The 24131-nt window shown below is 43.7% G+C and overlaps 1 protein-coding gene across 1 annotated transcript; it reads right to left on the bottom strand.

Moving 5' to 3' along the window:
* Nucleotides 1-1921: 1921 nt before the first annotated feature.
* On the bottom strand, nucleotides 1922-23382 carry MRPS5 (mitochondrial ribosomal protein S5). The gene is made up of 12 exons (XM_065929816.1): nucleotides 23146-23382; nucleotides 19463-19543; nucleotides 17365-17502; nucleotides 14123-14248; nucleotides 12637-12870; nucleotides 10919-10953; nucleotides 9638-9728; nucleotides 8388-8434; nucleotides 7880-7937; nucleotides 7509-7571; nucleotides 4540-4676; nucleotides 1922-2299 (listed from the first exon to the last, which is right to left on the bottom strand). Exons 1-12 carry the CDS (start codon nucleotides 23201-23203, stop codon nucleotides 2075-2077), a joined length of 1293 nt encoding a protein of 430 aa, XP_065785888.1. The 5' UTR covers nucleotides 23204-23382; the 3' UTR covers nucleotides 1922-2074.
* Nucleotides 23383-24131: the final 749 nt, after the last annotated feature.

Raw genomic sequence — 24131 nt, 5'->3', positions numbered from 1 at the left:
TTCCATGGGCTCTTTTGAGTATCCATCTTGCAGCATGTTTCTAGGTCTTTATGGATACCTTACATCTTCAAGGATATTCTAGTTGTCATAGAGAATAAAACTCTCCCAGCAAATATTTACAGGATGATACATGATAAACTCTTCAAAAATTTATAAAGTGCCTTTATGGTCAATCCTCTCACGGGGCTATTTCTTGTTTTTTTTTTTTTATTCTCCCATGTGAGCAACACCATCATGTCAGCTTTCTTTCTAAGGAATCCTTGCTTACACCAAATCTCAGAAGCAGCATCAAAGGGCAGTTTAGATGACAGCTGTTTGTTATTCCAGAGTAACTGTACCAGAAAAGGCCACTTTCATTGAGTCTACTTAAAACTTCAGTTAAAATGTTACAGTAGGGACTTCCCTGGTAGTCCAGTGACTAACACTTCACTCTCAATGCAGGGGACCCAGGTTCAATCCCTGGTCAGGTAACTAGATCCCACATGCCACAACTAAGACCCAGCACAGCCAAATTTTTTTAAATGTTGCAGGAAATTAGGAGCAAAAGATTTGATCGGGGCTTATACTGAAAATTTTAAATACAAAGAAATGATAGGAAGTTTGTCACATGTTTAACAAAATTTGCAACCAAGGGTTGACTGAGAAAGTTTCATTTTTTTCATAAAGCACCCGTGATGCTAACACAGGCTCATGTTCAACCCCAACAACAACAAAAAAGAAACTGCAGGCTTAGTTGAATTTCCCAAGTTTTCTCAAGGTTTTGAAACTTCAGTCATTCTCTTTATAAAGAAGCTGTGACATGCTTTCTCTCTTTTCCTTTTTCAGTTGCCAGTAACACTAAAGCCTCGTTAGTCCCAAGCTTTGCAGAAGATTCTCTGACATGACTTTCTCATTCCTCATATCCTGAGTCATTTTTATAATGTGCAGTTTCATTGGGCATTTGATTTGCATCTTCTTCGCACTGGATGTAATGAGGATGGGAAGTCTCAAAAAATGCCCTCCCTGTTTTCCTTCACCCAGACCACTCGCCTTCCTACCCCTAGCAAACCTTGGTCCAGTCTTTCTGCTGGTGCATCTCATTGCTCAGCTCTGTCTGCATCCAGCTGTTTAGAAAGTGTCTGCAGGTACAAGTTCTGGCCAGTGGTTAGTCCTCCCTGCTAAGTGCAGTGCTCCCAGGAAACCCATGTGGCCTGGCGAAGAGGGCATGGAAGAAGCTGAGCAATAGCAGGAAGGTCCTCAGACCAGAGAGACTGGGTGTTGACGGAGCACCTACTGTGTGCTGGGACCTCTCGATGTAGGCAGAGGAAATTTTAAAACAATTATAGAAACAGGAGGAAAGGGGATTTGAAGAGAGGTAAGGATTGTATACTTCACTCAAACCAGCACAAAGTCATCACCAGTTAAGTGATGCAGGTATAATGTAATACCTAGTGTGTGCGCGCTAAGTCGCCTCAGTCCTGTCCAACTCTGTGCCACCCTGTGGACTGTAGCCTACCAAGGCTCCTCTGTCCCTGGGATTCTCCAGGCAAGAATACTGGAGTGGGCCATCAGGCCCTCCTCCAGGGGACCTTCCCAACCCAGGGATCAAACCGCCAACTCCTACAGCTCCCGCACTCCTGGCAGATTCTTTACCGCTGAGCAACCACCAAAACCTGGACACAAAGAGGTTTACTAAAAAGGGAATTTCTAGAGTCAAAAAGAACTAAGTCTGCATATTTTCCTCTGCTTTCCAATTGTGTGTTACAGTCAAGTAACTACAACTTGACTGCACATTATTTTTCATCAGGTCAGACTAGCAGCCCTGCCTCCCCAGTTCATTTTATTTTTACTAGTTTAAATAAATATTTGAAGTAGTTTTTAACTAAGACACGTATGTAAAGTTCCTATCACAGTGACTGGTATGTATGACATGCTCCATCAATTACATCTGCATTATTTATTATCTGTAAATAAACAAATGTAAGGTTGGCCTTTCCTTTTTTTAAAAAAAAAAAAAGAATCTAAAGTGTGAGAGGATGTCTCTCCCAGGTGCTGGAAGCGCCCGGTGCCAGGCTGGCCCAGGCAGCAGGGAGGCCTACGTGGCAGCTCTCTTTAAACCTGACCACACAGAGCGCTTCATTCCCTGCTCGGCCTTGACATCGTCCCAGTCCAATTTGATGTCTGGAACCTCATCTTCCGGCTCCGGATCCTTTCTCAAGGCCCCCTGTGGTGAGGCAACCACGATGGGCAGAGGGCCACATTCCTCCCGGAATTCCACAACATGGAGACTCTTCTTGTCAGCCAGCTGTTGGTGGGTTTCCTGGGGACAACCAAATGGAGAGAACACCAGGTTAGGTCTGTGAGGCTGGTCTAATGGGGTCTGCCCCTGACATGGCAGAACTGTGTGGCTGATTAAATGTAGCAACTCTTAAGAGTTCATTAACTGAAGGTGATTATTACAGCAGGAAACATGGCCCAGGTAATATAATGTCAAGTTTATTAGCTAACTGAATTTATGTAAGAGTGATTGAAAGTAAGATTTTATTTTAAAAAAAACAACAAATGCAAAACACAAAAAAATCTGAAGTCTCTAACTTAAAGAGCAGGAACTTCCTGCGGCTATACTACCGGTGACCTGCTGGGGGCAGAATCATCCCGCCCCACCTCCCCACCCCCAGGGGGCATGGAGAAAGGGCCTTGGCCTCTGGGCTCCTGTCTTCCTCAACCTCCCAGTCCCGTGCCATGCTGTGCCTCAGACTGAACCTGAAACTCATCATGCCCCTGTTCTAGCTGCTGATTTACAGGACATGCAGGGAGACAGGATGCCAAGCATCCTGATATCCAGCACCAGACTGGGGCAGACAACTGGGTTTCTTCAACAACAGAAAACTAAGAGAAAAAAGAAAAACAAACTTCCAGATTCAAAGTGATTTAAAAGACACAGCAAAGATTTTAAACGCATTGCTCTTTTCTGCCATCTGATTCAAATAAACTATATAAAAAATGTTTTTTAATCTGACAAATGGATACATTTCTATGAACACTGACTAGATGTTTGATACTGAGTTACTGGTAATTTTTTAGGCATGATGGTAGTACTGTTTGGTACTTTTTAATCCTTATCTTTTAGAGATACATGATGAAATACTTGTGAGTGAGTTTGGTTCACAATGACTGGGGTTGGCTGGGGTGCATGAGCAGCTAACTGTTGGTGTGTAACAGAGCCGTGAGAATTCGTAACAGAAGGAAGCCATAAAAGCCTGGACACAGTGAGTAAACTCAATAGATGGTTTACAGATAATATATTAAAATATCTAAAATGCCGTGAGGATAGTACACCCTGTACTATTCTAATTCTGCGTATATTTTAAACTAGAAGAGAGAAGAGCTAATTCATAAATAAATTGGAGTGTCTTATAATTGGTGGTGTGTCGCTTAGAACAGTGGTGTCATTTTTTTTGAATAGCATAATGCAACTTCTTATAGCTGATGCCATTTTAGAAGACATGATACGTAGTCACTGTAGCCAAAGATTCAAAGTACTAACACAAAACAAAATATCACATAAAAGAACAGGTCTACTTGACCATAAATATAACCTAAAAACAAATATTTTAAGTTACATCAAACAAGTAAGTCTCTAAAAGTAAGTTTAAATTTAGAAGTGCTTTTGAAAGATGTTTTTAGATAGTACTAAGACACAGCTGATCAAAAAAGTTCTTTTAGGCAAAACTTTTCTTTCAATTAGTTTTCCTATTTTAAACAGTGACTGCTACAATTACTCCATGGATCACTTTATTATTCAGAAACAGCCAGCGCAGCCTGTCAGAGAGCCTGCCAAAGTCCGCAGCAAACAGAGGTCCGTGAATGCCTCTTGAACCCGGCTGTCTTTCTGCTCACTCAGCTCTGCTGAGGGCCACCCGGCCTTTCTTTCAAGGGACAAGCCAGCCCTGCAGAGCTGGGGGAGGGGCCCCTGCAACGACAGACCTTCCTCCCTGCCGCTGGTGTGACTGCGAGCCCAGCCCAGGCTGCGGGGGTGAGCTGGGCAGCGGCCCGGAGGCCCCATCTATGTGGAGAGATAATCTCAACTATTAAGGGCAAAGTTCGCGCTGACTCAGATGTCCCCCTGAACGACCTATGCAGGTGACATCAAACAGACTGGAGACCGCTCTCGAGTGGAGGTGCCCGGAGCCTTCACCTCGGTTCCCAATGAAAGGACAGGATTAGGAGAGGACTTTCCCTTTTTAGTTAACATTTTTATGTTGTTGGAGTTTTCGAACAAGCACATATTCTTTCCATAATAAAAGGTTATAATTACTGGCTTTTAAAAATACTTAATTTTAAAACTTCAAAAACCCATGCAGTTTTTTTTTTAAAGGATAACCCTCATGAATTACCTCTTCAGTTGGATTAACTAACCTAATGCACCCACAGACAAAGAATGCCTGGTCCTCAGGTGGCCCAAGAGCAACTCCAGAACGGCCCAGGAGATGCTGCTCTCAGAGCACACCGCTGAAATACAAACTGGCTCCTCAGTTTCCGAGAGCAGGGTTGACCTACCTGGCGAGAGAGCCCCTGGAAGAGGCCCCGGGTGAGGTTGAGCATGTTGACAGAGCCAGAGACCTTGGCGTACATGTCTTTGATGCCGATGAGCCGGCAGATGGTAGTGATGGCTCGGTGGCAGCGGAGGCCATAGCCTAGAAAGAGGAAAATCAAGTCAAACGCCTGCCCGCTCGCCCACAATGCAGGTGGCGCCACCTGCTGGCTTCACATGGCTTCCAGCTCTGGGTTTAGATGTCCACATTCTGGCTTCATCACTTCCCAGCTGGGTGACCTTTCACAACTTACTGAACTTCAAGGATGACTCTGACTTAAATGAGATGTTATACGGACTAAATAAATAATATATGTGTTTCTGGACGTCCCTGCTGGCTCAGTGGTTAAGGATCTGCCTGCTAGTGCAGGGGACATGGCTTTGATCTCTGGTCCAAGAAGATCCCACATGCCTCGGAGCAATTAAGCCCGTGCCCCACAACTCCTGCCTGTGCGCACACCGCAGCTAGAGAAAGCCCCTGAGGAGCAACAAAGACCCAGCACAACCATAAACTAATTAATTGATTAATTTTAAAATACATATACCTATAAGTTTGTTTAAACACATGGACAAAAAATAGGGCTCTTAAGATTAACAGAGATGCCTGAAGTTTCTTGGCACCCCATGCCCATCTTACCTAAGGCTCACCAGACATCTGTTCTCACCCTCCTTGAATGGTCAGCTGCATTGAATCATCCACTTCCTCCTTCTGGAGAAACTCTTGGCTTCAGTAACACACCCTCCCCCAGATTGCCTCCTAGTTACTGGCCCGCCCTTCTCACCTCCATGCTGGCCTCTAAATCTTCGGCGGTTTCCCCTCCAGCCACTCACCCTACTCTTGACTACCTGTAATCCCTGCCCATGGTGTTGCTGATTAGTGACTCAGTCGTGTCCAACTCTTCCTTACCCCATGGACTGTAGCCCGTCAGGCTCCTCTGTCCACGGGCTTCTCCAGGCAAGAACACTGGAGTGGGCTGCCATTTCCTTCTCCCGGGTATCTTTCGGACCCAGCGATTGAACCCGCATTTCCTGTGGCTCCTGCATTGGCAGGCAGATTCTTTACCACGGTACCACTTGGGAAGTTCTCTAGCACTCTGATTAGCCAGGCATAAAACTCAGCACATACCTTAAAGCTGAGCTGAAAAATACAGCTTTAATCAGAAGACAGTGAAGATTTAAAAAAAGAGTAACTTCTGCAATTATAACCAGCAGTCTTTCAAAAATCATTTAGATAAAGATGTATCCAAAGTAACATGTCTAACAAAAACATTACACAAGCCACAAATGCAAGCCATATATATGTTTTCAAATGATCTTGCAGATACAGTTTTAAAAGATTTTTTTAAAGGAGGTAAAACTGTTTTTAATAACGTATTTTATGAATCCAGTATGTCCAAAACATTATCATTTCAACATGTCCTCAATACCATAATATTTTTTAGCTATTTCTTATTCTTTTTTTTTTTTTTCATATGGAGGCTCTGAAATCTGGTGGTATCTGACACAGGGATTCCCAGAAGCCACCTTTCAAGTACTCAAAAGCCAAATGGGATAGCACAGGTCTAAACCTTAATGTCCAAGTGTTCAACTCAATACTTTTTCTAATGATAAATGTTTTTATTATCTGGCATATGAATGATCACTTATGATTTTGAAGCAGAAGCCAAGTTCAGGTGCTCTAATATAACTGGTACTGTATTTGACCTTTTTTCTTTCTTATTTCCATGCCATGGCTCTAGTAAAATTGTATTAGAAGCTTTGGCATGAAAAATTTAAATACTGTGTATGTTGTATCTTCTGAACCAGACTTTTTAAGATATTACCTAGAGTTATACAAAACCATTTTTACTATAGAACCACAGGTGAAACACATCAGAATGTTTAAGAATTCTACTGCCTGAGTCCACCGGGCATAACTGGCATAGACCCATGACCCTAATCTCTGGCTGCCTGCTCTTCCCAAGACAGGACGAAGGCCCATCTCCAGATCCTCAGAGCCTGGTGCAGCACCTGGCTCACCAAAGTTGTTCAATTCACCCTTGCTGAGAGTAAATGAATGGAGCCGAATACGCTGTTGGAAAAGAACCATCTGCAGCATCCATCAGTGAATTCTCTAGGAGCAACCAATGCTTTTAAAGAACGGATGCTTTTGAACTGTGGTGTTGGAGAAGACTCTTGAGAGTCCCTTGGACTGCAAGGAGATCCAACAGTCCATCCTAAAGGAGATCAGTCCTGAATATTCATGGGAAGGACTGATGCTGAAGCTGAAACTCCAATACTTTGGCCACCTGATGCGAAGAACTGACTCATTCGAAAAGACCCTCATGCTGGGGAAGATTGCAGGCGGGAGGATAAGGGGACAGAGGATGAGATGGTTGGATGGCATTACCGACTCAAAGGACAGAGTAAACTCCAGGAGTGGTGATGGACAGGGAGGCCTGGCGTGCACAGGGTTGCAAAGAGTCAGACACGACTGAACTGACTGACTGAACCAATGCTCCCACTACAAACTCAACTACTCACTCAGTTGCTGTTTCCTATTCATTAAGTGCCCTTCCCACCTACAGTAACCCCTGGAATGTGTTTGTAATCATGTAAGTCTAAGTAGGTTGACTACTTAAAAAAAAAAAAAATCATTGAATTATACCATTTGATTCATTTACTTTTCTGTCATGATTTGCAGTATGTGGGATCTCAGTTCCCCAAATGGTGATCAAACCTGAGCCCCCTGCATTGGAAGCCTGAGGGAAGTCCCAAGGCTGACTGCTTTTTACTTCCCTCAAAACCTCAATCTACTTAAATCTAACTTAGGCCTGTCCATTTTAGTGTTTTCAAAATAAGTTCAGGCAAAGGTGAGCAAAAACAGGGGGCAGGATGAAACTGATACAGTTTCTCTGCTTTACCTCCAATACATCATAAGAATTTTTTTAGTTACCTCTGGGTTGTTTCTTCATCTTGATATGTGTCCTTTTAAATGTTAAGGAAATATCATGGTATACTGGAGGGCAAAAACAGAAACATAAGAAGGGTTAGGGGCATAGCTTTAACGCCCTTTTGCCAATACGCAAAGCAAGCAACACGGCCCTACACAGCCACCACGCGCCGGCCAAGGACGAGCAACCAGCTCTGATTTCACTCACTGCTAACCTTCTCGTGAGAGTAAGTTTGTTTCTACATTTTTACATATTTATATGAAAGAAGGTAGTAACACGCAAAGAAACACAAAAATACCCACAGAGATATATTACTACACATAGAGAAAGAAGTATAAGCCTGAAAATTTTAAAAGAAAAGACTGACACTCACTGGTATGGTCTTCATATCGTTCTATGTAATGCAAATAGTGAACGGCTCTGTTCTTTGCCTGAAAGAAAGGAAAATAATTTTCTTAAATCTCTTGTTGGAATTTACTTTTTCTCAGAGATTCAAAAAATAACTTTTATAAAATATTTTATTATGGAAAACTGCAAATTTACAGCAAAATTTCAGCAGATGCTTCCAAAAGTCAAGGATTTAATTAAAATATATATATATAACATCACTATCACACCAAAAAAAAAAAAAAAACCCAAACCAAATCAATAATTCCTTAATATTGTTTAACATTCTGTTCAAAGTTTCCCCGCTGTCTCATAGTTCTGGTAAGCAATCACAAGGCTAATTAATAGAAATGATGCAAGAATACAGGCCCTTCTGAAATTGCCTTTTATGAGATCAGTAACCTTTGACAGTAAGTATTTTTCTGTGGTTTCCACGAAGTCTAGCACAGACATTATTGATCTTTTACTGTTAACAAAGAAAAAAATGTACATACTTTTCTGAAAGCATCTGCCCGTTCAGTGGCTTTCCCAATGGCAAAACCTTTAAAAGAAAAAGTAAAAATATTTGAGGTAGCAATTTCACTGCAAGAAATTTCCCCTATCAATATACTTCCAAAAGTACAACAAATGACATGTACAAGAAGCTCACTGTTGGGCTTCTCCGGTGGCTCCGTGGTAAATAATCTGCCTGCAGAAGACACAGGTTCGGGCCCTGATCTGGGAAGATCCCACACGTGGTGGAGCAACTGAGCCCGCGAACCACACCTACTGAGTCAGTTTTCTACGGCCCGGGAGCCACAACCACGAGCACTCCCGCTCCTGGAGCCCACGTTCTGCAACAAGGGAAGCCACTGCACTGAGGAGCTCATGCTGCCACTGGACAGCACCCTGCTCAACACAGCTAGAGAACAGCCCGTCAGCAACAAAGACCCAGGACAGCCAAATAAGTGAATAAAATTATTTTTACAGAAAATATATGGTGGTATAGGAACAAAGAATTCCTGGGAAGAAAACTGACTGTTAAAGAGTCGTTTCCTTTGGCAACATACTACCTACCGGCGTCATAAACGCCTGTTTTATAGTGTCAGTGTGGTGTAAGGAGGCAGTTTCCCAGTTTTCTTTCCTTCACACATTCACGTGTACATTTCAAAAACAGGTGTTCCCTGTGGAAACTTTATGAAGAGTCTCAAGAAGAAATCTGAAGAACTGGCAAACATGCTAATTAAACAGTTTAACCTTTTCAGTGTATACTCTGCCAATCCTTACAGGTTTTTCTTTGCATATAAGCCTACTTTTTAAAAATTGGGATTATATTATAGTCTTACATGAAGTGGTTTCTAGTTTGTCTGTTTGACCTAATGATTATTTTATAAGTAATTTCCCATAACTGTTTAATGGCTATAGAGTATCACAATGTTTGGTTATACTCTTCTGGTAACTATGTCCCTATTGTGGAATATTTACTGTCTCTCTCCCCACTCCCAGTTTTTTTTTACTATTATACATAATACAACAGTGTCTTAAGCCTTTTAAAACATTCACTGTCCTCATGGAAAAAAGCAGGTGTAGGAAGATCTCTCTTTTCCCTCTAAGGAATTACTCGAGTTCACCACAAGGTCTGTGAGCCTAGGCCACCTTGAAAAACAATCAGTGGGGAAAGCCTGAAGCCACTGAATGCAGAGCTGAGCCCAGGCCACGCCGGTCCACCCTCACCGCCAGCTCCTCATGTCCTCCCCCGACTCGCCTGCGGCTCCTCTGCCGTTCCCCACGGCGACCAGGACACGGACGGATCTCTTCCTTCCCTCTTTGGCCGTCATGTTGAAAACATTTCTCACCTCGAGGACAAAATGTTCATAAATGTTACCCCTTAAGGAAATAGTAGGGAACTGGAGGAACCTACACACACACACACACACACACACACACACACACACACACACACACACACACACTCTGAACACACACATCGTCCCTCACTCCCACAAGCACAAACAGCATACTTCCTCCAAAGCAAACCTCCATCTTCAGGAGTAAGATGGAAACAGGACTTTCTCTTCTTATTTTACAAGCTGGTTAAATGATCTGGCTGAGATAACTTTTAAAGAGATTAGAAATCGTAAAACACAGTCTACCTTATTCTAATGAAGGCACCAGAAGAAAGAAAAGTTGCTGATTAAACTCTGACACAGTTGGTAACTGACTTGACTGACACATCCCTATAGCATAAATGCTAAAATACAAAAAAGTTTGAATCTTATAAATGATAAAACGCAGGGTTCAGAAATAATCAGCAAAGAAGTGGATCTCCATGGATTAGACTCACGAGAAAGACAGAAACTTGTGAAAATCTGACTGTTATGCACTGTAGAAAAATCTACATTTGGGGGCATATTTATAAATTCACCAAGAACTACGAAACTGTTAACTGCTTACGTGGCGGCCCCTTTCCCATAAAGTGAAGTTAAAGAAAAAGGGAGCTCAAGTCCACTCTTGCGGATCCTCTTACTGGAAATCACTCCCACGGACAAAATTCTTGAAAGACTAACTTCCACAAGGGGTACCCCAGGACCTAAAGACATAAAGTACTTGAGCCTATAAGCAGCCCAGCAGAACCTCTTCCCAGAAAGAGCTGGACATTCACAGGAACTCCAAGCTTTCTACCCCTCCCCATGTCTCCCCCCAACCTCTGCTTCCGGAACTAAGTGTCAGATACAGCTGATTCCGAGAGAAATTGCTACTGCAGCTTTAAGGAGGGGGAAATTTAATGCAATCTCCAAATTCGGGTATCAACAATACCAGTGAAGTCGCCTTGCCACGAGGCCCCGATGAGCAGCCCCCCAAAAGGGCAGCAGTCAGAAGAGAAATGAAATTGAAGTTTGATCATTTCCTTACACAAAGCAGCCCTGTAGCTCAGAAGTCACACATCAAAGGCTTTTCTTCACTGTTCTTCTTGCCGCATCCCCTCAATATCTACTACCCCAACTTCTCTGAAGGCTTAACTGGGTATTTAGTTCAGCATGCCTACCTCAAGTATCCTGGTATCAAAATCATCATATGTTTCTGCAGGGAGGAAAAAAAAACAGGAATATAGATAAATGTGTCTATGTAATTAGTGTATGACAGCATTTTTTAACATTGGCACCATCACTGACTTTTCACTAAGAATCTCAGATATTTTGGTGCCACTCTCAAGGTCACACCCTGGTCCTCATCACTACCAGAAACTGTTCCACCCCTAAATTCATAAACTCGGCCACCCCCTTCCCGACTGTATCCTCCTTCCCCTCCAGCTCTCACGCAGTGACTCAAAGGCAATGGTTCTTGGGGCTTGGCCAGCATCTCCAGACTCCTGACCACTGCGCCCTTTCTCCATCACCCCTCTGGTCTTCCAGCCTCTCCCACGCAGTCAAGACACTACCGTCCACCACTTCCGCTAGGTCCTGTGCATGTGCTCGACTCGCTCACCTCTTCCCGCCACCACACCATCTAGGATGCAGTCAGTGCCGCTGTCTGCCCACAGCGGACCTGCGGGGCGCTACTGCAGAGAAGGCAGCGCGTGGCACACGCTTAGGTCCTCTCTGCTGTCTGCAGGCCTTCTGCACCCTTTTACCTAGGTCCCTCTCTTCTCACCACAGCAGCCACTTCAAACACTCCCTGTTCTTTTATTTTGACTTTACTATAGGAAATTTACATTCATAAACAACAAAACAACCAGCAAAATGTAAGTTTATGTACCATGAGCTGGCTTCAGTGATTATCAACTCACATCAATCTCCTTTCCTCTAAATTCGGTCCAATTCCCACTCCACTGGGTAATTCTGAGGCCAGGCCCAGATATGTTATGATTTCATCAACACACTCTGGTGGCCACACTCGCCCATGTTCCCATCTCCTTCTCAAAGACTCAATGAAGCCTCCGGAGAGACGACACTCACTGTCAAAATACAGCTCGCCTGACTCTGTCCACTGCCCTTTCTTCTGTCACAAGTACACCCCTTTGTCTACAGGCTAAATCTGGACCCCTAGGAGGGACTTGAGTTCTTGGGTTTTTCCCCTCTCCCCGCCTTATCGTCATTCTCCCGATGGAAGCATTCTTCTAAGTCCTCAGTGTGTTAGCCTGAGTCTCTCCATCTCAACCTCTCCTCTCCTCTTTAAGCCAAACTTAAGAAAGGAGCCAAACTCTTGCCTACTTTCTCATCTCCTGTTCATAGACAAGAACAAATTTTTCAGATGATTTTTACTTCTTTACATACTCAGGAAACAGTGGGGGAGATGACTTTGTTTTCTAATTTCATCTGATAAATATTATCAACTTTTATCTCATGTGTTCTTTTAGGATGCTTAATGACATCTATTTGGTTTCTTCTGTTATCAAAACAGCACTCCCAAGGCATGTTGCTCCATACCCCATGACCAACAGCACTTGGGGAGCTGCATGCTATGGGTGACTCGTAGCAGGCGTAATGCACACCGCCACACTCGAAGGCTCTGGGAAGCCACACAAGGGAGACGCCAGAGCCCAGCGCTTTGCATCCTATCTGTGGAGTACCTTTTGGTTTACAGGCCTCTAGTGGTTCATCAAATACAGCTGGTTAACAGTGTGAAGTTATTCCAGTGATATTCAAATCCTTGTTTTAGAAAAGGGCAATCTAAACAGAGGAGTAAATAGAACCGTATTAAAGAATTCCAGAACCTAGGCGTGCCCTCTCCATCACAATGTTAGTGAAACCAGGACTCTGTTACCTCCATTGGGACCAGGGTCAGGGGGGCCAAGACTGATGCCGCCCCATGAGTTTCCGCTCCATCCTCGCTCCCGTTTAACCTTCATCTTCCTCTTCCGGTCCCACTCTTCTCTCTGTTGTACCATATCAGCCTGCACCTTTTCTTGCTCTTCCTTGCTTCTTTGAGTGATAGTCTGTATAGCTCCGCTTTTCATAAGTGGGGCATTCAGACCAGGCCATAGGAAGCCACAACGCCCTGAAGGTTTAAAAACACACAGAAATAATTCTTTTAAAAGCATTCATTTCTTGAGTATTAAAATGCCAGGCAATGGGCATACAGATAGATACTGCTGTGGGAGCTTAAACTAACATACTCACTTTACAGGCCACCTGGCACCATCTAGTGAAATTTTAAACATACCCATTGTAACAGTCAATAATTCCACTTAACGGTACTGGCTAGAGAAACGCTGCCACTCAGTTATGAAGCATATGTGTGCTTGGACAAGGATGTCCACTGAGGTGTTACTTGTAAAGGCCAAAAAGAGAAACAAGCTAACTGTCTGGCAATATTGAAACAGCAAAATGAACTACGGCATATCCAACCTATGAAATATGCTGCATTAAACTCAAAGAATAAGGCAGTCCTGTAGGTTCTGATATGGAATAATTTCTAAGGCCTATTATTGAGTGAAAAAAAAAGTGAAGTATAAGAGAACATGTACCATGTGATATAATCTGATTATTTTTAAAAGAAAATGTATATTCCTCTTAGGGTTTTTATGTATACAAAAGCATTAGAAATATCAGAAGGATTGTTAATCAGCTATAACCCAATACAAAATAAAAAGTTTAAATTAAAAAAAAAAGAAAATGTCAGAAGGAAACACATCAAAATGAAATCAGTGGTTTCCTTAGTGGAGGCAACTGGAATTGAGGACAATAAAAAAGGCATCAAGGGACTTCCCTGGCAGTCGAGCAATTAAGACTCCTCACTTTCAATTCAGGGGATCCCCAGTCCGCACACTAAAATTCCCACACACTTGTTTTTGTAAATAAAGTTTTATTGGAACACAGCTGTGCCCATTCAGTTGCGTATTACCTGTACCCGCTCCTCTGCTACACGGGCAGAGTGGAATGGCTGCAGAGAGACCATGCGGCTCACGAGGCTGAAGACACTCACTTCCTGACCCTCAGCAGAGAAGTTCGCTAACTCTGATTTCCTACCACTGAACTGCAAACTCTTCGAGCCCAGGGCCTTTCACAGAGGGTGCCACACAAGGGCACTTAAGGCTTGTGGCATGAACAACTCAATGAACGAATCGCTTTCTACGGGATTTTCCTTCCCCTGAATCATGGGGCAGTAAGCCATTTGGCTGGACTCTAAAACCACATTTCCTGATGCCCCTCATTAGAAATGTCTTGATGCTTCTAGTTCGTAAAACATCTGTAAAATTTTGCAGAGAAAAAAGTCTTAGAAAGCACAACAGCTGTTTTTATAAGCTTACCTTCACCGATGACCTGACCCCTGTTCAAATCCTTCCTTCTTTTCCTCTTGGTTCTCTTGCCTCTTCCTTTCCTTGCTCCGGCACCAGTTTCTGCTAAAGCACCTTTCCACAGCTCATCTGCTGTCACTGTAAGGAGACAGGTGTTACAGAATTACTTCAAGCAGTGATTCAGGGCCTAGTGATTTATTCCTGTTGAGCAAAAAGGGCTGAAGAAGGTGGGTCACTTGCATCATTATGGCAAGGAAAGCAAAATTAAAACAGCCTTTGCACATTCCACATGATTTCCATTTGAAAAGCCCAAGATTTGATGCTACTCCTTGTACAGAATACGGCCTCCCCAGCACAAAAGACAACCAACATTTATATCCCAGTTACGTTCCTACAAATGTGTCTCCTGAACAGTTCATCGCCTGTGTGACGGGGCTCTTCCCTGCCCCCTTGCCTCCACTGTGACTGCTGACATAATCAATAACTGGCCTTCCCGATACGGTCTCTCAGCCCAAAGAGCCAACTCTGCAATCTGAGCCCATAAATCCTAATCATTTATTTGTTTGCTCTATTCTGAAAAATGCCCTATATTTCTGTATATCCTTCAAAACAAGATGCCCAAATTCGTCTTCAACTCTAATGAAAACCTAACTTGGGAAAGAATGAGCATGTATGGGGTCTGACAGTTAATTCTTGCACATGCCTGGATGTACTTCTTAGATGATTTTCTTTTACTTTAATGTACAGACCCTGACACTACTGATTTGTTTCCATCTGTGAATTTCTGAGCTCCCCCAACCTTTCCTACCATACATTGCAGAGATTTTTCCCCTCTGTACTTGTGGAACATTCAGATTCTTTACTTCTGACTACTTAATTTTATTGGTATAGCCACGTTGTTTATTAGATTTAAACTGTCTTCACAAGGACTCTGGCTTTCACGTTATCACCAACTGATTTTATGACGACCAATTATTCCATTACCAATTTAATAAAGAATCAGAGCTATACAAACGTTGTACTAGTAAAAAATCTAAGACACATATATCTACATGCCTGAAATACTAAGCACATTCCAGAAGTCAAATGACTATCTTCATTTTACCTTGCTTATGAGCCCGTAGGCTTTAAAGGTTCTACCTGCTTACTTCCTGAAAGGCCTTACACTTTGATCCTTTGGTTTGATAACATGAAAAGGGGAAAATGTTTTGGATTTACAGTATTTTTTAATGTTCTGCGTCTATACAGTACCCTGTTTTTCAAAATACACATATTAGAACTAATCTTTGTAACTGAAGCTCAGAAAAATAGGTCAGTTTCCACATCACATGCTGCTCTGTGTATTCCTGATCAAAGCAAAGAGTTAAACTCAAACTTTAGATTGACACTGATTCATTTAAGAGAACCACAGGTTTGAAATAAAATTACCAACCTCAAACAAAACTCTCACTAAACACTGACTTTCTTTCTTTATTCCTTAAAAAGGATGGTATCTATAAATGCCATCAAAATCTTGAAAGCTCAAAGTACAAGCACTTTTAATGGACATATATCTGGATTCCAGAAAAACGTCTGCTTCTGCTTCAGTGACTGTGCCAAAGCCTTTGACTAAAAGGATCACAGCAAACTGTGGAAAATTCTTCAAGAGATGGAAACACCAGACCGCCTTACCTGCCTCCTGAGAAACCTGTATGCAGGTTAAGAAGCAACAGTAAGAACAGGACATGGAATAATGGACTGGTTGCAAATTGGAAAAGCAGTACATCAAGGCTGTATATTGTCACCCTGCTTATTTAACTTATATGCAGAGGACATCATGCAAAATGCCGGGCTGGATGAAGCACAAGCTGGAATCAAGATTGCTGGGAGAAATATCAATAAACTTGGACATGCAGATGACACCACCCTTATGGCAGGAAGCAAAGAGGAACTAAAGAGCCTCCTGATGAAGGTGAAAGAGGAGAGAGAAAAAGTTGGCTTAAAACTCAACATTCAAAAAACAAAGATGATGGCATCCAGTCCCATCACTTCATGGAACATAGATGGGGAAACAAGGCAAACAGTGACAGATTTTATTTTCTTGGGCTCCAGAATCACTGCAGATGGTGACTGCAGCCATGAAATTAAAAGATGCTTGTTCCTTGGAAGAAAAGCTATGACCAACCTAGACAGCATATTAAAAAGCAGAGACATTACTTTGCCAACAAAGTTCCGCCTAGTCAAGGCTGTGGTTCTTCCAGTAGTCATGTATGGATGTGAGAGTTGGACCATAAAGAAGGCCGAGCGCCAAAGAACTGATGCTTTTGAACTGTGGTGCTGGAGAAGACCCTTAAGAGTCCCTTGGACTGCAAGATCAAACTAGTCCATCCTAAAGGAGATCAGTCCTGAATATTCATTGGAAGGACTGATGCTGAAGCTGAAGTTCCAATACTTTGGCCACTTAATGCAAAGAACTGACTCACTGGAAAAGACCCTGACACTAGGAAAGACTGAAGGCAGGAGGAGACGGGGACGACAGAGGATGAAATGGTTGGATGGCATCACTGACTCAATGGACATGATTTTGAGCAAGCTCTGGGAGATGGTGAAGGACAGGGAAGCCTGGCATGCTGCAGTCCATGGCATCACCGGACATGACTGAGCAACTGAACAATACAACAAGAACAATCTGGATTTGGCCCCAGACCACTGCAACAAAGCGACTAGCACAATCAAGTGAGTTTCCAAGTGCATACAAAAGTTATGTTTACACTATACCATAGTCTTTAGCACACAATAGCATTATGTCTAAAAGCATTATATCTAAAACATTATGCCTAAAACATCAGAATATAGTTTAATTTAAAAAATATTCTACTGCTAAAAATGTTCATCTTTAACAAGTCAAAGTAGCAACATCAAAGATCACTGATCTCATATCGCCATATCAAATATAATAATAACTAAAAAGTTTGAAATATTGCAAGAATTACCAGAATATGACACAGAGACACGAAGTGAGCAGAGAGTGTTGGAAAAAATGGTGCAGACAGATTTGTTCAACACAGGGTTGCCACAAATCTTAAATGTGCAAAAAACGCAATATCCTCAAAACACAATAAAGCAAAGAGCAATAAAACGAGGTATGCCTGTATATATTAACCTCTGAAGTGTAAATTCGTTTAAGGAGAAGAAAAAGAAGAAAAATAAAGAAACCAAAGCACCTTTTATTTTCCTGTTTCATGAAATGGGGAGTTTGTGGCCAGACTACGTACGTTTAGTGAAGAAACTATAGGATCTGTGCTGCTGGGCCGCCAAACTGCTGGGAGCAGAAAGGCAGCACTGTGTCTGCAGCACGCGGGCCAAGCTGGTAAACTGGCAGCTGTCTCTGGCTCCTGCAGGTGACAGAGGGCCTGTAGGCAGACAAGAGTAAAACTTCGTTAGATGACCATGCCCATGCAGAAACACTGCCAGCGCTGTCAAATTAACTGACTGATAAAAACAAGTCACTAAAATGCTCAACTTTTAAGAATCGTATTTTGAAGACAGTCTTTCTTTAAAAAATAAAAGCAAACTTTTGGACGCTGGCTCCGATGACACAGGGAGATTTCTCCGGATCTGTCAGCTTACCAAGTAAATGGTTCAATTAAAAGTAAATAGAAACTACTGGCTTTTCATTTTAAATAAATTCAGGTCTTCAATAATCACTCTAAATCCCATTATGTTGGACACATTTTAGTTTTTCTTGTAACCCCCCTCAATCTTCAACAAAATACCAAGTACACGTTAATTTATTCTTGCTGTTTAATGTCGCAATCCTTGAAATACTCAGCTCAGCTCAGTCATTCACTCGTATCCAATTCTTGCAAGCCCATGGACTGTAGCCCGCCAGGCTCCTCTGTCCATGGGACTTAGATCTCATCAAAACTGTGCTTACATCTATGCTCAGAAAAAGCAGAAATGGGGCTCAGTTAAATCTTTAATTAGCATAATGATGTTAACAGGGAAAAGAACAATATACACTGTCTATTTGGAAATATAACCAGGTAAAGTTAGAACAAAATGTCACTGGAAGATGAGAAGGCCTAGCAAAGGGAAATGATTTAGGGTATACACCTTGTGGTATTCCTTGGAAGCGTAGTATTGTAAGATAACAATCTCCAAAGCAGGAACTACTCTCCTGATTTTACACACAGGGAGACTGAGGGTGTCATTTGGTCACGGTGGCACAGGCAGAAAAGGTGGAGGAGAAGTGTGTCTTCATCCCACCAGTCATTACCTCCCTCGCCCCAGAACCTCCCGTGGGGCTGACCCCCCAGCAAGGGTGCTCCTCTCTGGCCTTCCTCACACTACCCTTCTCTAGGCCCCACATCAGCTCCGGCTGGGACACTGCCTGGCTCAGAGTCAAGGGCAGAGTAAGTACTTTGTGACTGAACGCGTCACCTGAACAACAAAGAAGCAAATGCAGGCAGAGCCAGGCGCCCCAGACTCCCGTGCCGACCACCTGAACAAGCACAAAGGCGCCTCAACCGCAGGCTTCACAAGATGAAAGGAAGAAGACCAACGGTCGAGTCCAGCACGGAGAAGACACAAGGAGATTTCCGCTCTGCCCTAAGCAGAGGCCATGCGGAAGAGGCAGGATTTACCTGGCCGTAAGCACAACATGATGTTCCCAGGTGGCCTGCTCAGCTGTAAGGGACCCGCCTGCCAACGCAGGAGATGGGAGGCCAGTCCCTGGGTCAGGAAGACCCCTGGAGAAGGAACGGCAACCCACTCCGGTATTCTTGCCTGGGAAATCCCATGCACAGAGGAGCCTGGCGGGCCACAGTCCACGTGGTCACAGAGAGCCAGACACAATCACCACCACAACAACAAGAGCATAGGCTCAGCAAGCGCTGCTTTCTGTCCTTTTGGGAAGTGAGTGAAGAGGGGGCCTGGCACTGTCAGGAAAGGACAAAAGCCTTCTGCAAACACTGTGTTCCCAGGAGGCGTCACAACGCCCAGAACAACTCAGGACCCAGTCCTGCCATTACTGGCTGTGTGACCTTAAGCAAGTCACTCAGCCTCTAAGAGACTCCCTTTAGCATCTGTAAAATGGGAATAACAACTCCGTCCCTAAAGACTGGTGTGAGGATTAACCAAGATAACATACTACTAACTCGGCGCACAAATCATTACTCAATAAATCGTGGCTATTGTGTTTTAGAGTCTTGAATTATAACAGCCATTATCATTAAAGATTTGAAAAATACTCTTTAGACCTTACTCATTTCTATTATAAAGAATGTACTTCATTCATTTACATTTTAGAAACTACACAAAGTACTCAACATCAGATCTTAGAAGAAAAGGGAGTTAGACAAATAATCTCACCATTGCTGGGAACAGCCTTCGACACCCAAATGGAAGCTGCTGGAAAGGTGTTTAGGTAAAGCTGCCTGGACCATAAATGACCTGTAAATTAAAAAAAAAACACAGGTTAAGATATATTTCTACATGAAAAGGAACATTTTAAACACCTAAGGAACAGCAATACCTACAGTATTAAAGAACCAGAACAAGTAAATGCAGAGTTTCTGGGCACCATGACGCCTTGCCCAAGAAGCTGACATCACACCACACTGGCTGCTTCACACTCTCACCCGACCTGTTACCAAGCCTCACACATTCTCCTCAAAAAAAGGCATTTGTTAACCATCAGGGAGGCACAAATCATAACTACAGATTTATACCGCATCACATCTACTAAGATCACTATAGTTAGAAAGACAGAAAATCAATAAGTATTGACAAGGATGTAGAGAAATAAAAATCCTCATGATGGTGGGAATGTAAAAAGGTACAGCTACCTTAGAACACAGTCTAGCAGTTCCTCAAAAAGTGAAACATGCAGTCTCTGTTCGATCAAGCAATTCCACTCCCAGGTACATACACGTGAAAAATAAAAGTAGACACACAAAACTGCACACAAATACTTATAGCAACACTAAACATAATAGCCAAAAGGTACAAACAACCCACACGCTCAAGTGATGAATGGATAAACAAAAGTGTACATACACAAAATAAAACATCATTCTGCCATAAAGAAGTAGTACTGATTTATGCTACAACATGGACAAATCTGAAAAACACTACGCTAAATGAAAAAAGACAGTCATAAAAGATCATGTATTACATGATTTCATTTATATGACATATACAGAACATGCAAACTATAGAGAAAAAAAGTAGATTAGTGGTTTTCGGGGGCTGGGGGAATACTGAACTCGGGGGGATGATAGCAAAGGTTCTTTTTGAGGTGATTAAAATGTTTTAAAATTGATTATGGGGATGGTTACACAGCTGTGTCAGTCAGTCAGTTCAGTTGCTCAGTCATGTCAGACTCTTTGCAACCCTGTGGACCGCAGCACGCCAAGCCTCCCTGCCCACGACCAACTCCCGGAGTCCACCCAAACTCATATCCATTGAGTTGATGATGCCATCCAACCATCTTATCCTCTGTCGTCCCCTTCTCCTCCCACCTTCAATCCTTCCCAGCATCAGGGTCTTTTCAAATGAGTCAGCTCTTTGCATCAAGTGGCCAAAGTATTAGAGTTTCAGCTTCAACATCAGTCGTTTCAATGAATATTCAAGACTGATTTCCCTCAGGATAGACTGGTTGGAACTCCTTGCAGTACAAGGGACTCTCAAGAGTCTTCTCCAACACCACAGTTCAAAAGCATCAATTCTTCAGCACTCAGCTTTCTTTACAGTCCAACTCTCACATCCATACATGACTACTGGAAAAACCATAGCCTTGACTAAACAGACCTTTGTTGGCAAAGTAATGTCTCTGCTTTTTAATATGCTGACTAGGTTGGCCATAACCTTCCTTCCAAGGAGTAAGCGTCTTTTAATTTCATGGTTGCTTGCAGTCACCATCTGCAGTGATTTTGGAGCCCAGAAAAATAAAGTCAGCCACTGTTTCCACTGTTTCCCCATCTATTTGCCATGAAGTGATGGGACCAGATGCCATGATCTTAGTTTTCTGAATGTTGAGCTTTAAGCCAACTTTTTCACTGTCCTCTTTCACTTTCATCACGAGGCTCTTTATTTCTTCACTTTCTGCCATAAGGGTGGTATTGGTATCATCTGCATATCTGAGGTTATTGATATTTTTCCCGGCAATCTTGATTCCAGCTTGTGCTTCCTCCAGCCCAGTTTCTCATGATGTACTCTGCATATAAGTTAAATAAGTTGGGTGACAATATACATGTCAAATATACTATTTGGAACCAGTCTGTTGTTCCATGTCCACTTCTAACTGTTGCTTCCTGACCTGCATACAGATTTCTCAAGAGGCAGGTCAGGTAGGCTGGTATTCCCATCTCTTGAAGAATTTTCCACAGTTTATTGTGATCCACACAGTCAAAGGCTTTGGAACAGTCAATAAAGCAGAAATAGATGTTTTTCTGGAACTCTCTTGCTTTTTCGATGATCCAGCAGATGCTGGCAATTTGATCTCTGGTTCCTCTGCCTTTTCTAAAACCAGCTTGAACATCTGGAAGTTAACAGTTCACATATTGCTGAAGCCTGGCTTAGAGAATTTTGAGCATTACTTCACTAGCATGTGAGATGAGTCCAATTTGTGCGGTAGTTTGAGCATTCTTTGGAATTTGCCTTTCTTTGGGATTGGAATGAAAAGTGAGCTTTTCCAATCCTGTGGCCATTGCTGAATTTTCCAAATTTGCTGGCATATGGCACTTTCATAGCATCACCTTTTAGGATTTGAAATAGCTCAACTGGAATTCCATCACCTCCACTAGCTTTGTTTGTAATAATGCTTCCTAAGGCCCATTTAACTTCACATTCCATGATGTCTGGCTTTAGGTGAGTGATCACATCATCGTGATTATCTGGGTCGTGAAGATCTTTTTCGCACAGCTCTGTAAATATACTAAAAACCACTGAGATGTATAGTTTGAGAAAGTGAATCATATGGTGTGTAAGTTACATCCCAATAAAACCACTATCAAAAAAAATATTATACACTAGAAAAAGAAAGAAAAAGGCTCTGGAACCAGGTGGTATGGCTGCAAAAACCTGACGTCCTTCCAGTCTAACCTTGAACAAGTTTCTCAACCTGTGTGTCCTAATTCCCTAATCTGTAAAATGGGAATGTCTATCTCATAAAGACATTGTGAAGATAAAGGAAAAAAGCATAAAGAGTTTAAGATAGACCCTGCTACACATAAGAACTCACGGAAGAAAGCTGCAGATGCTAGGTGCTATTTGAACAGGGCTTTGAAAAAAGAGGAGGTGGTCACAAACATAAACAAAAGTAAAAATATTTCTCAGGTCAGATTTTCCGACAAAGGATTTCAGGTCAAGTTTCCTAACAAAACAAGTTACAAAAAAGAACTTTTCGATTTTCACGGATCTTTAGATTTCAGAATTACGAATGCTGGACTGCAGGTTTATAATAAAATAGAGCGATCAGAGGTCAGGTCAATCGTATACTGGTTCCTAGAGATACACTTAGCGCTGGAGGATAGTAGGCTGCCTCTCCTCAGGCTGCAAACAACGAACATGGGCTGGGGGACAATACCAACATCCTTCTTTTTAATAAAGAGCATTGATCAGCCCGAAATCTAAAATAACTGACACTAATCCTATCCTACTCAAGCTGGAGGACAGCATATTTCCCTTTCGAGCTTCTCTTGCCTCGATCTACCCGCAAGTCGCGCCCGCGGGGAAGGCGATGCTGCCTTGCTACTATCCTCCTCACTTAGCCGAGCATGCACGAGCCGTCTGCTGAACTGGAAGGGACCCTGGACCGCGTCCAGTCCATCCTCACTTTACACACCCAGGCCCTGAGACCCAGAAAGGGTGCGAACGCACGCAAGGTCACACAGCAGACCCCAGTGAGCCGGCAACCCGGCTCGAGGGGCCAGGAGCTGCGGCTTCTTGCTTTTTCCCGCCCGGGCGAATGCAGGCCCCGGGAGAGCCGCCCCCACCCGCACTCCCGCTCCCGATCGGCTCAAAGCTCCGGCTCCCAGCGTCCAGGCTCTCACCTGCCGAAGCGCCACACAGAGCATGGAGGAAGCCCGCAGCGCGTACCGCAGCCGCCATGGTGGAGGTCCCCGAGCGCCTCCGGCCGAGCAGCCTTCCTACCGCCTGTCGTGACTGCTCTTCATCCAACGGCCGCAGACCTCGGCCCGAGTTCCCAAGGTCCGGGGGCCGCGCTGCAGCGCAGGCCCGGGTGAGGCGGTGTCCAGACAGGCAGCGGGTGGGATGACTCCGGCCTCGCCGCGGACAGCCCCAGCGGGGTCTTCGCGTTAGGACCCAGGGGTGGGGCTTGGGCTGGCCACCTGGTGGGGCGGGGCTGGCCGCCGGGGTGGGCGGGGCTGGCCGCCGGGGTGGGCGGGGCTGGCCGCCGTCTCCCCACGCGACTCTCCGGATCTCAAGAGCGGCGAGCGCGCGCACCGCTGACATTATCCTCTCTCTGAATGAAGCGGATGCTGTGAACTCTTCCCAAACGAAATGAGAGGTACGGACGAGCACGGAGCGGGGTCTAAGTGAAGGTCGGAGCGGGGTCTAAGTGAAGGTCGAAGCGGGGAATGGGGCACACGGAAGAATAAAAAAGCCGTTCATACCCAACTCCAGTAACGCTCTGGATAGTTGCCTGTTTTGGGAGAGGCATTGCGGGCGATGAAGACGAGTCCACACCCAGAGCGTCAGAACAAGGGGCTGCTCCTTCCTTAGAACTGGCCCGATGCAGTCAGTCTGCGGTAAGGTAGCTGACTGATCCTTCCGGGTGTTCTGTCTTATGGGGGGCTCAGTGCTGGTCTCTGCTGTTAGAATATTGAACGTCGGCAGTGGCTATAGCCATATTGGCCCTAGTAAGTGAAAGTCTGTGTCGTTGAGCTCAAACATAATTTCCATCCCTAGTGCATTGCTCTTGAGTCCATTTGGCTGGGGGAGGAAGCAGACCGACATTCTAAGGTTGGTTATTCTGTCCACCTCATTAAAATTTGGCAAGAATATGGAACATAATCAA

Source organism: Muntiacus reevesi, chromosome 3 (genome assembly GCF_963930625.1).
Source record: "Muntiacus reevesi chromosome 3, mMunRee1.1, whole genome shotgun sequence".
Classification (NCBI taxonomy): Eukaryota; Metazoa; Chordata; class Mammalia; order Artiodactyla; family Cervidae; genus Muntiacus; species Muntiacus reevesi.
Note: the sequence above shows the minus strand (reverse complement) of the source record. Positions and strands in the feature narration are given on the sequence as shown.

What these genes read in the sequence shown, in the direction of transcription:
- MRPS5 (XM_065929816.1), bottom strand. Translation starts at nt 23,203, where the DNA reads ATGGCGGCTGCGGTACGCGCTGCGGGCTTCCTCCATGCTCTGTGTGGC. An exon ending in TTGATACCAGGATACTTGAG is followed by an intron (nt 9,729 to 10,918) that starts GTAGGCATGCTG and finishes TTTGTCCTCGAG; the next exon opens with GTGAGAAATGTTTTCAACAT. An exon ending in GATGAAGAAACAACCCAGAG is followed by an intron (nt 4,677 to 7,508) that starts GTAACTAAAAAA and finishes TCCTCTTTCTAG; the next exon opens with GCTATGGCCTCCGCTGCCAC.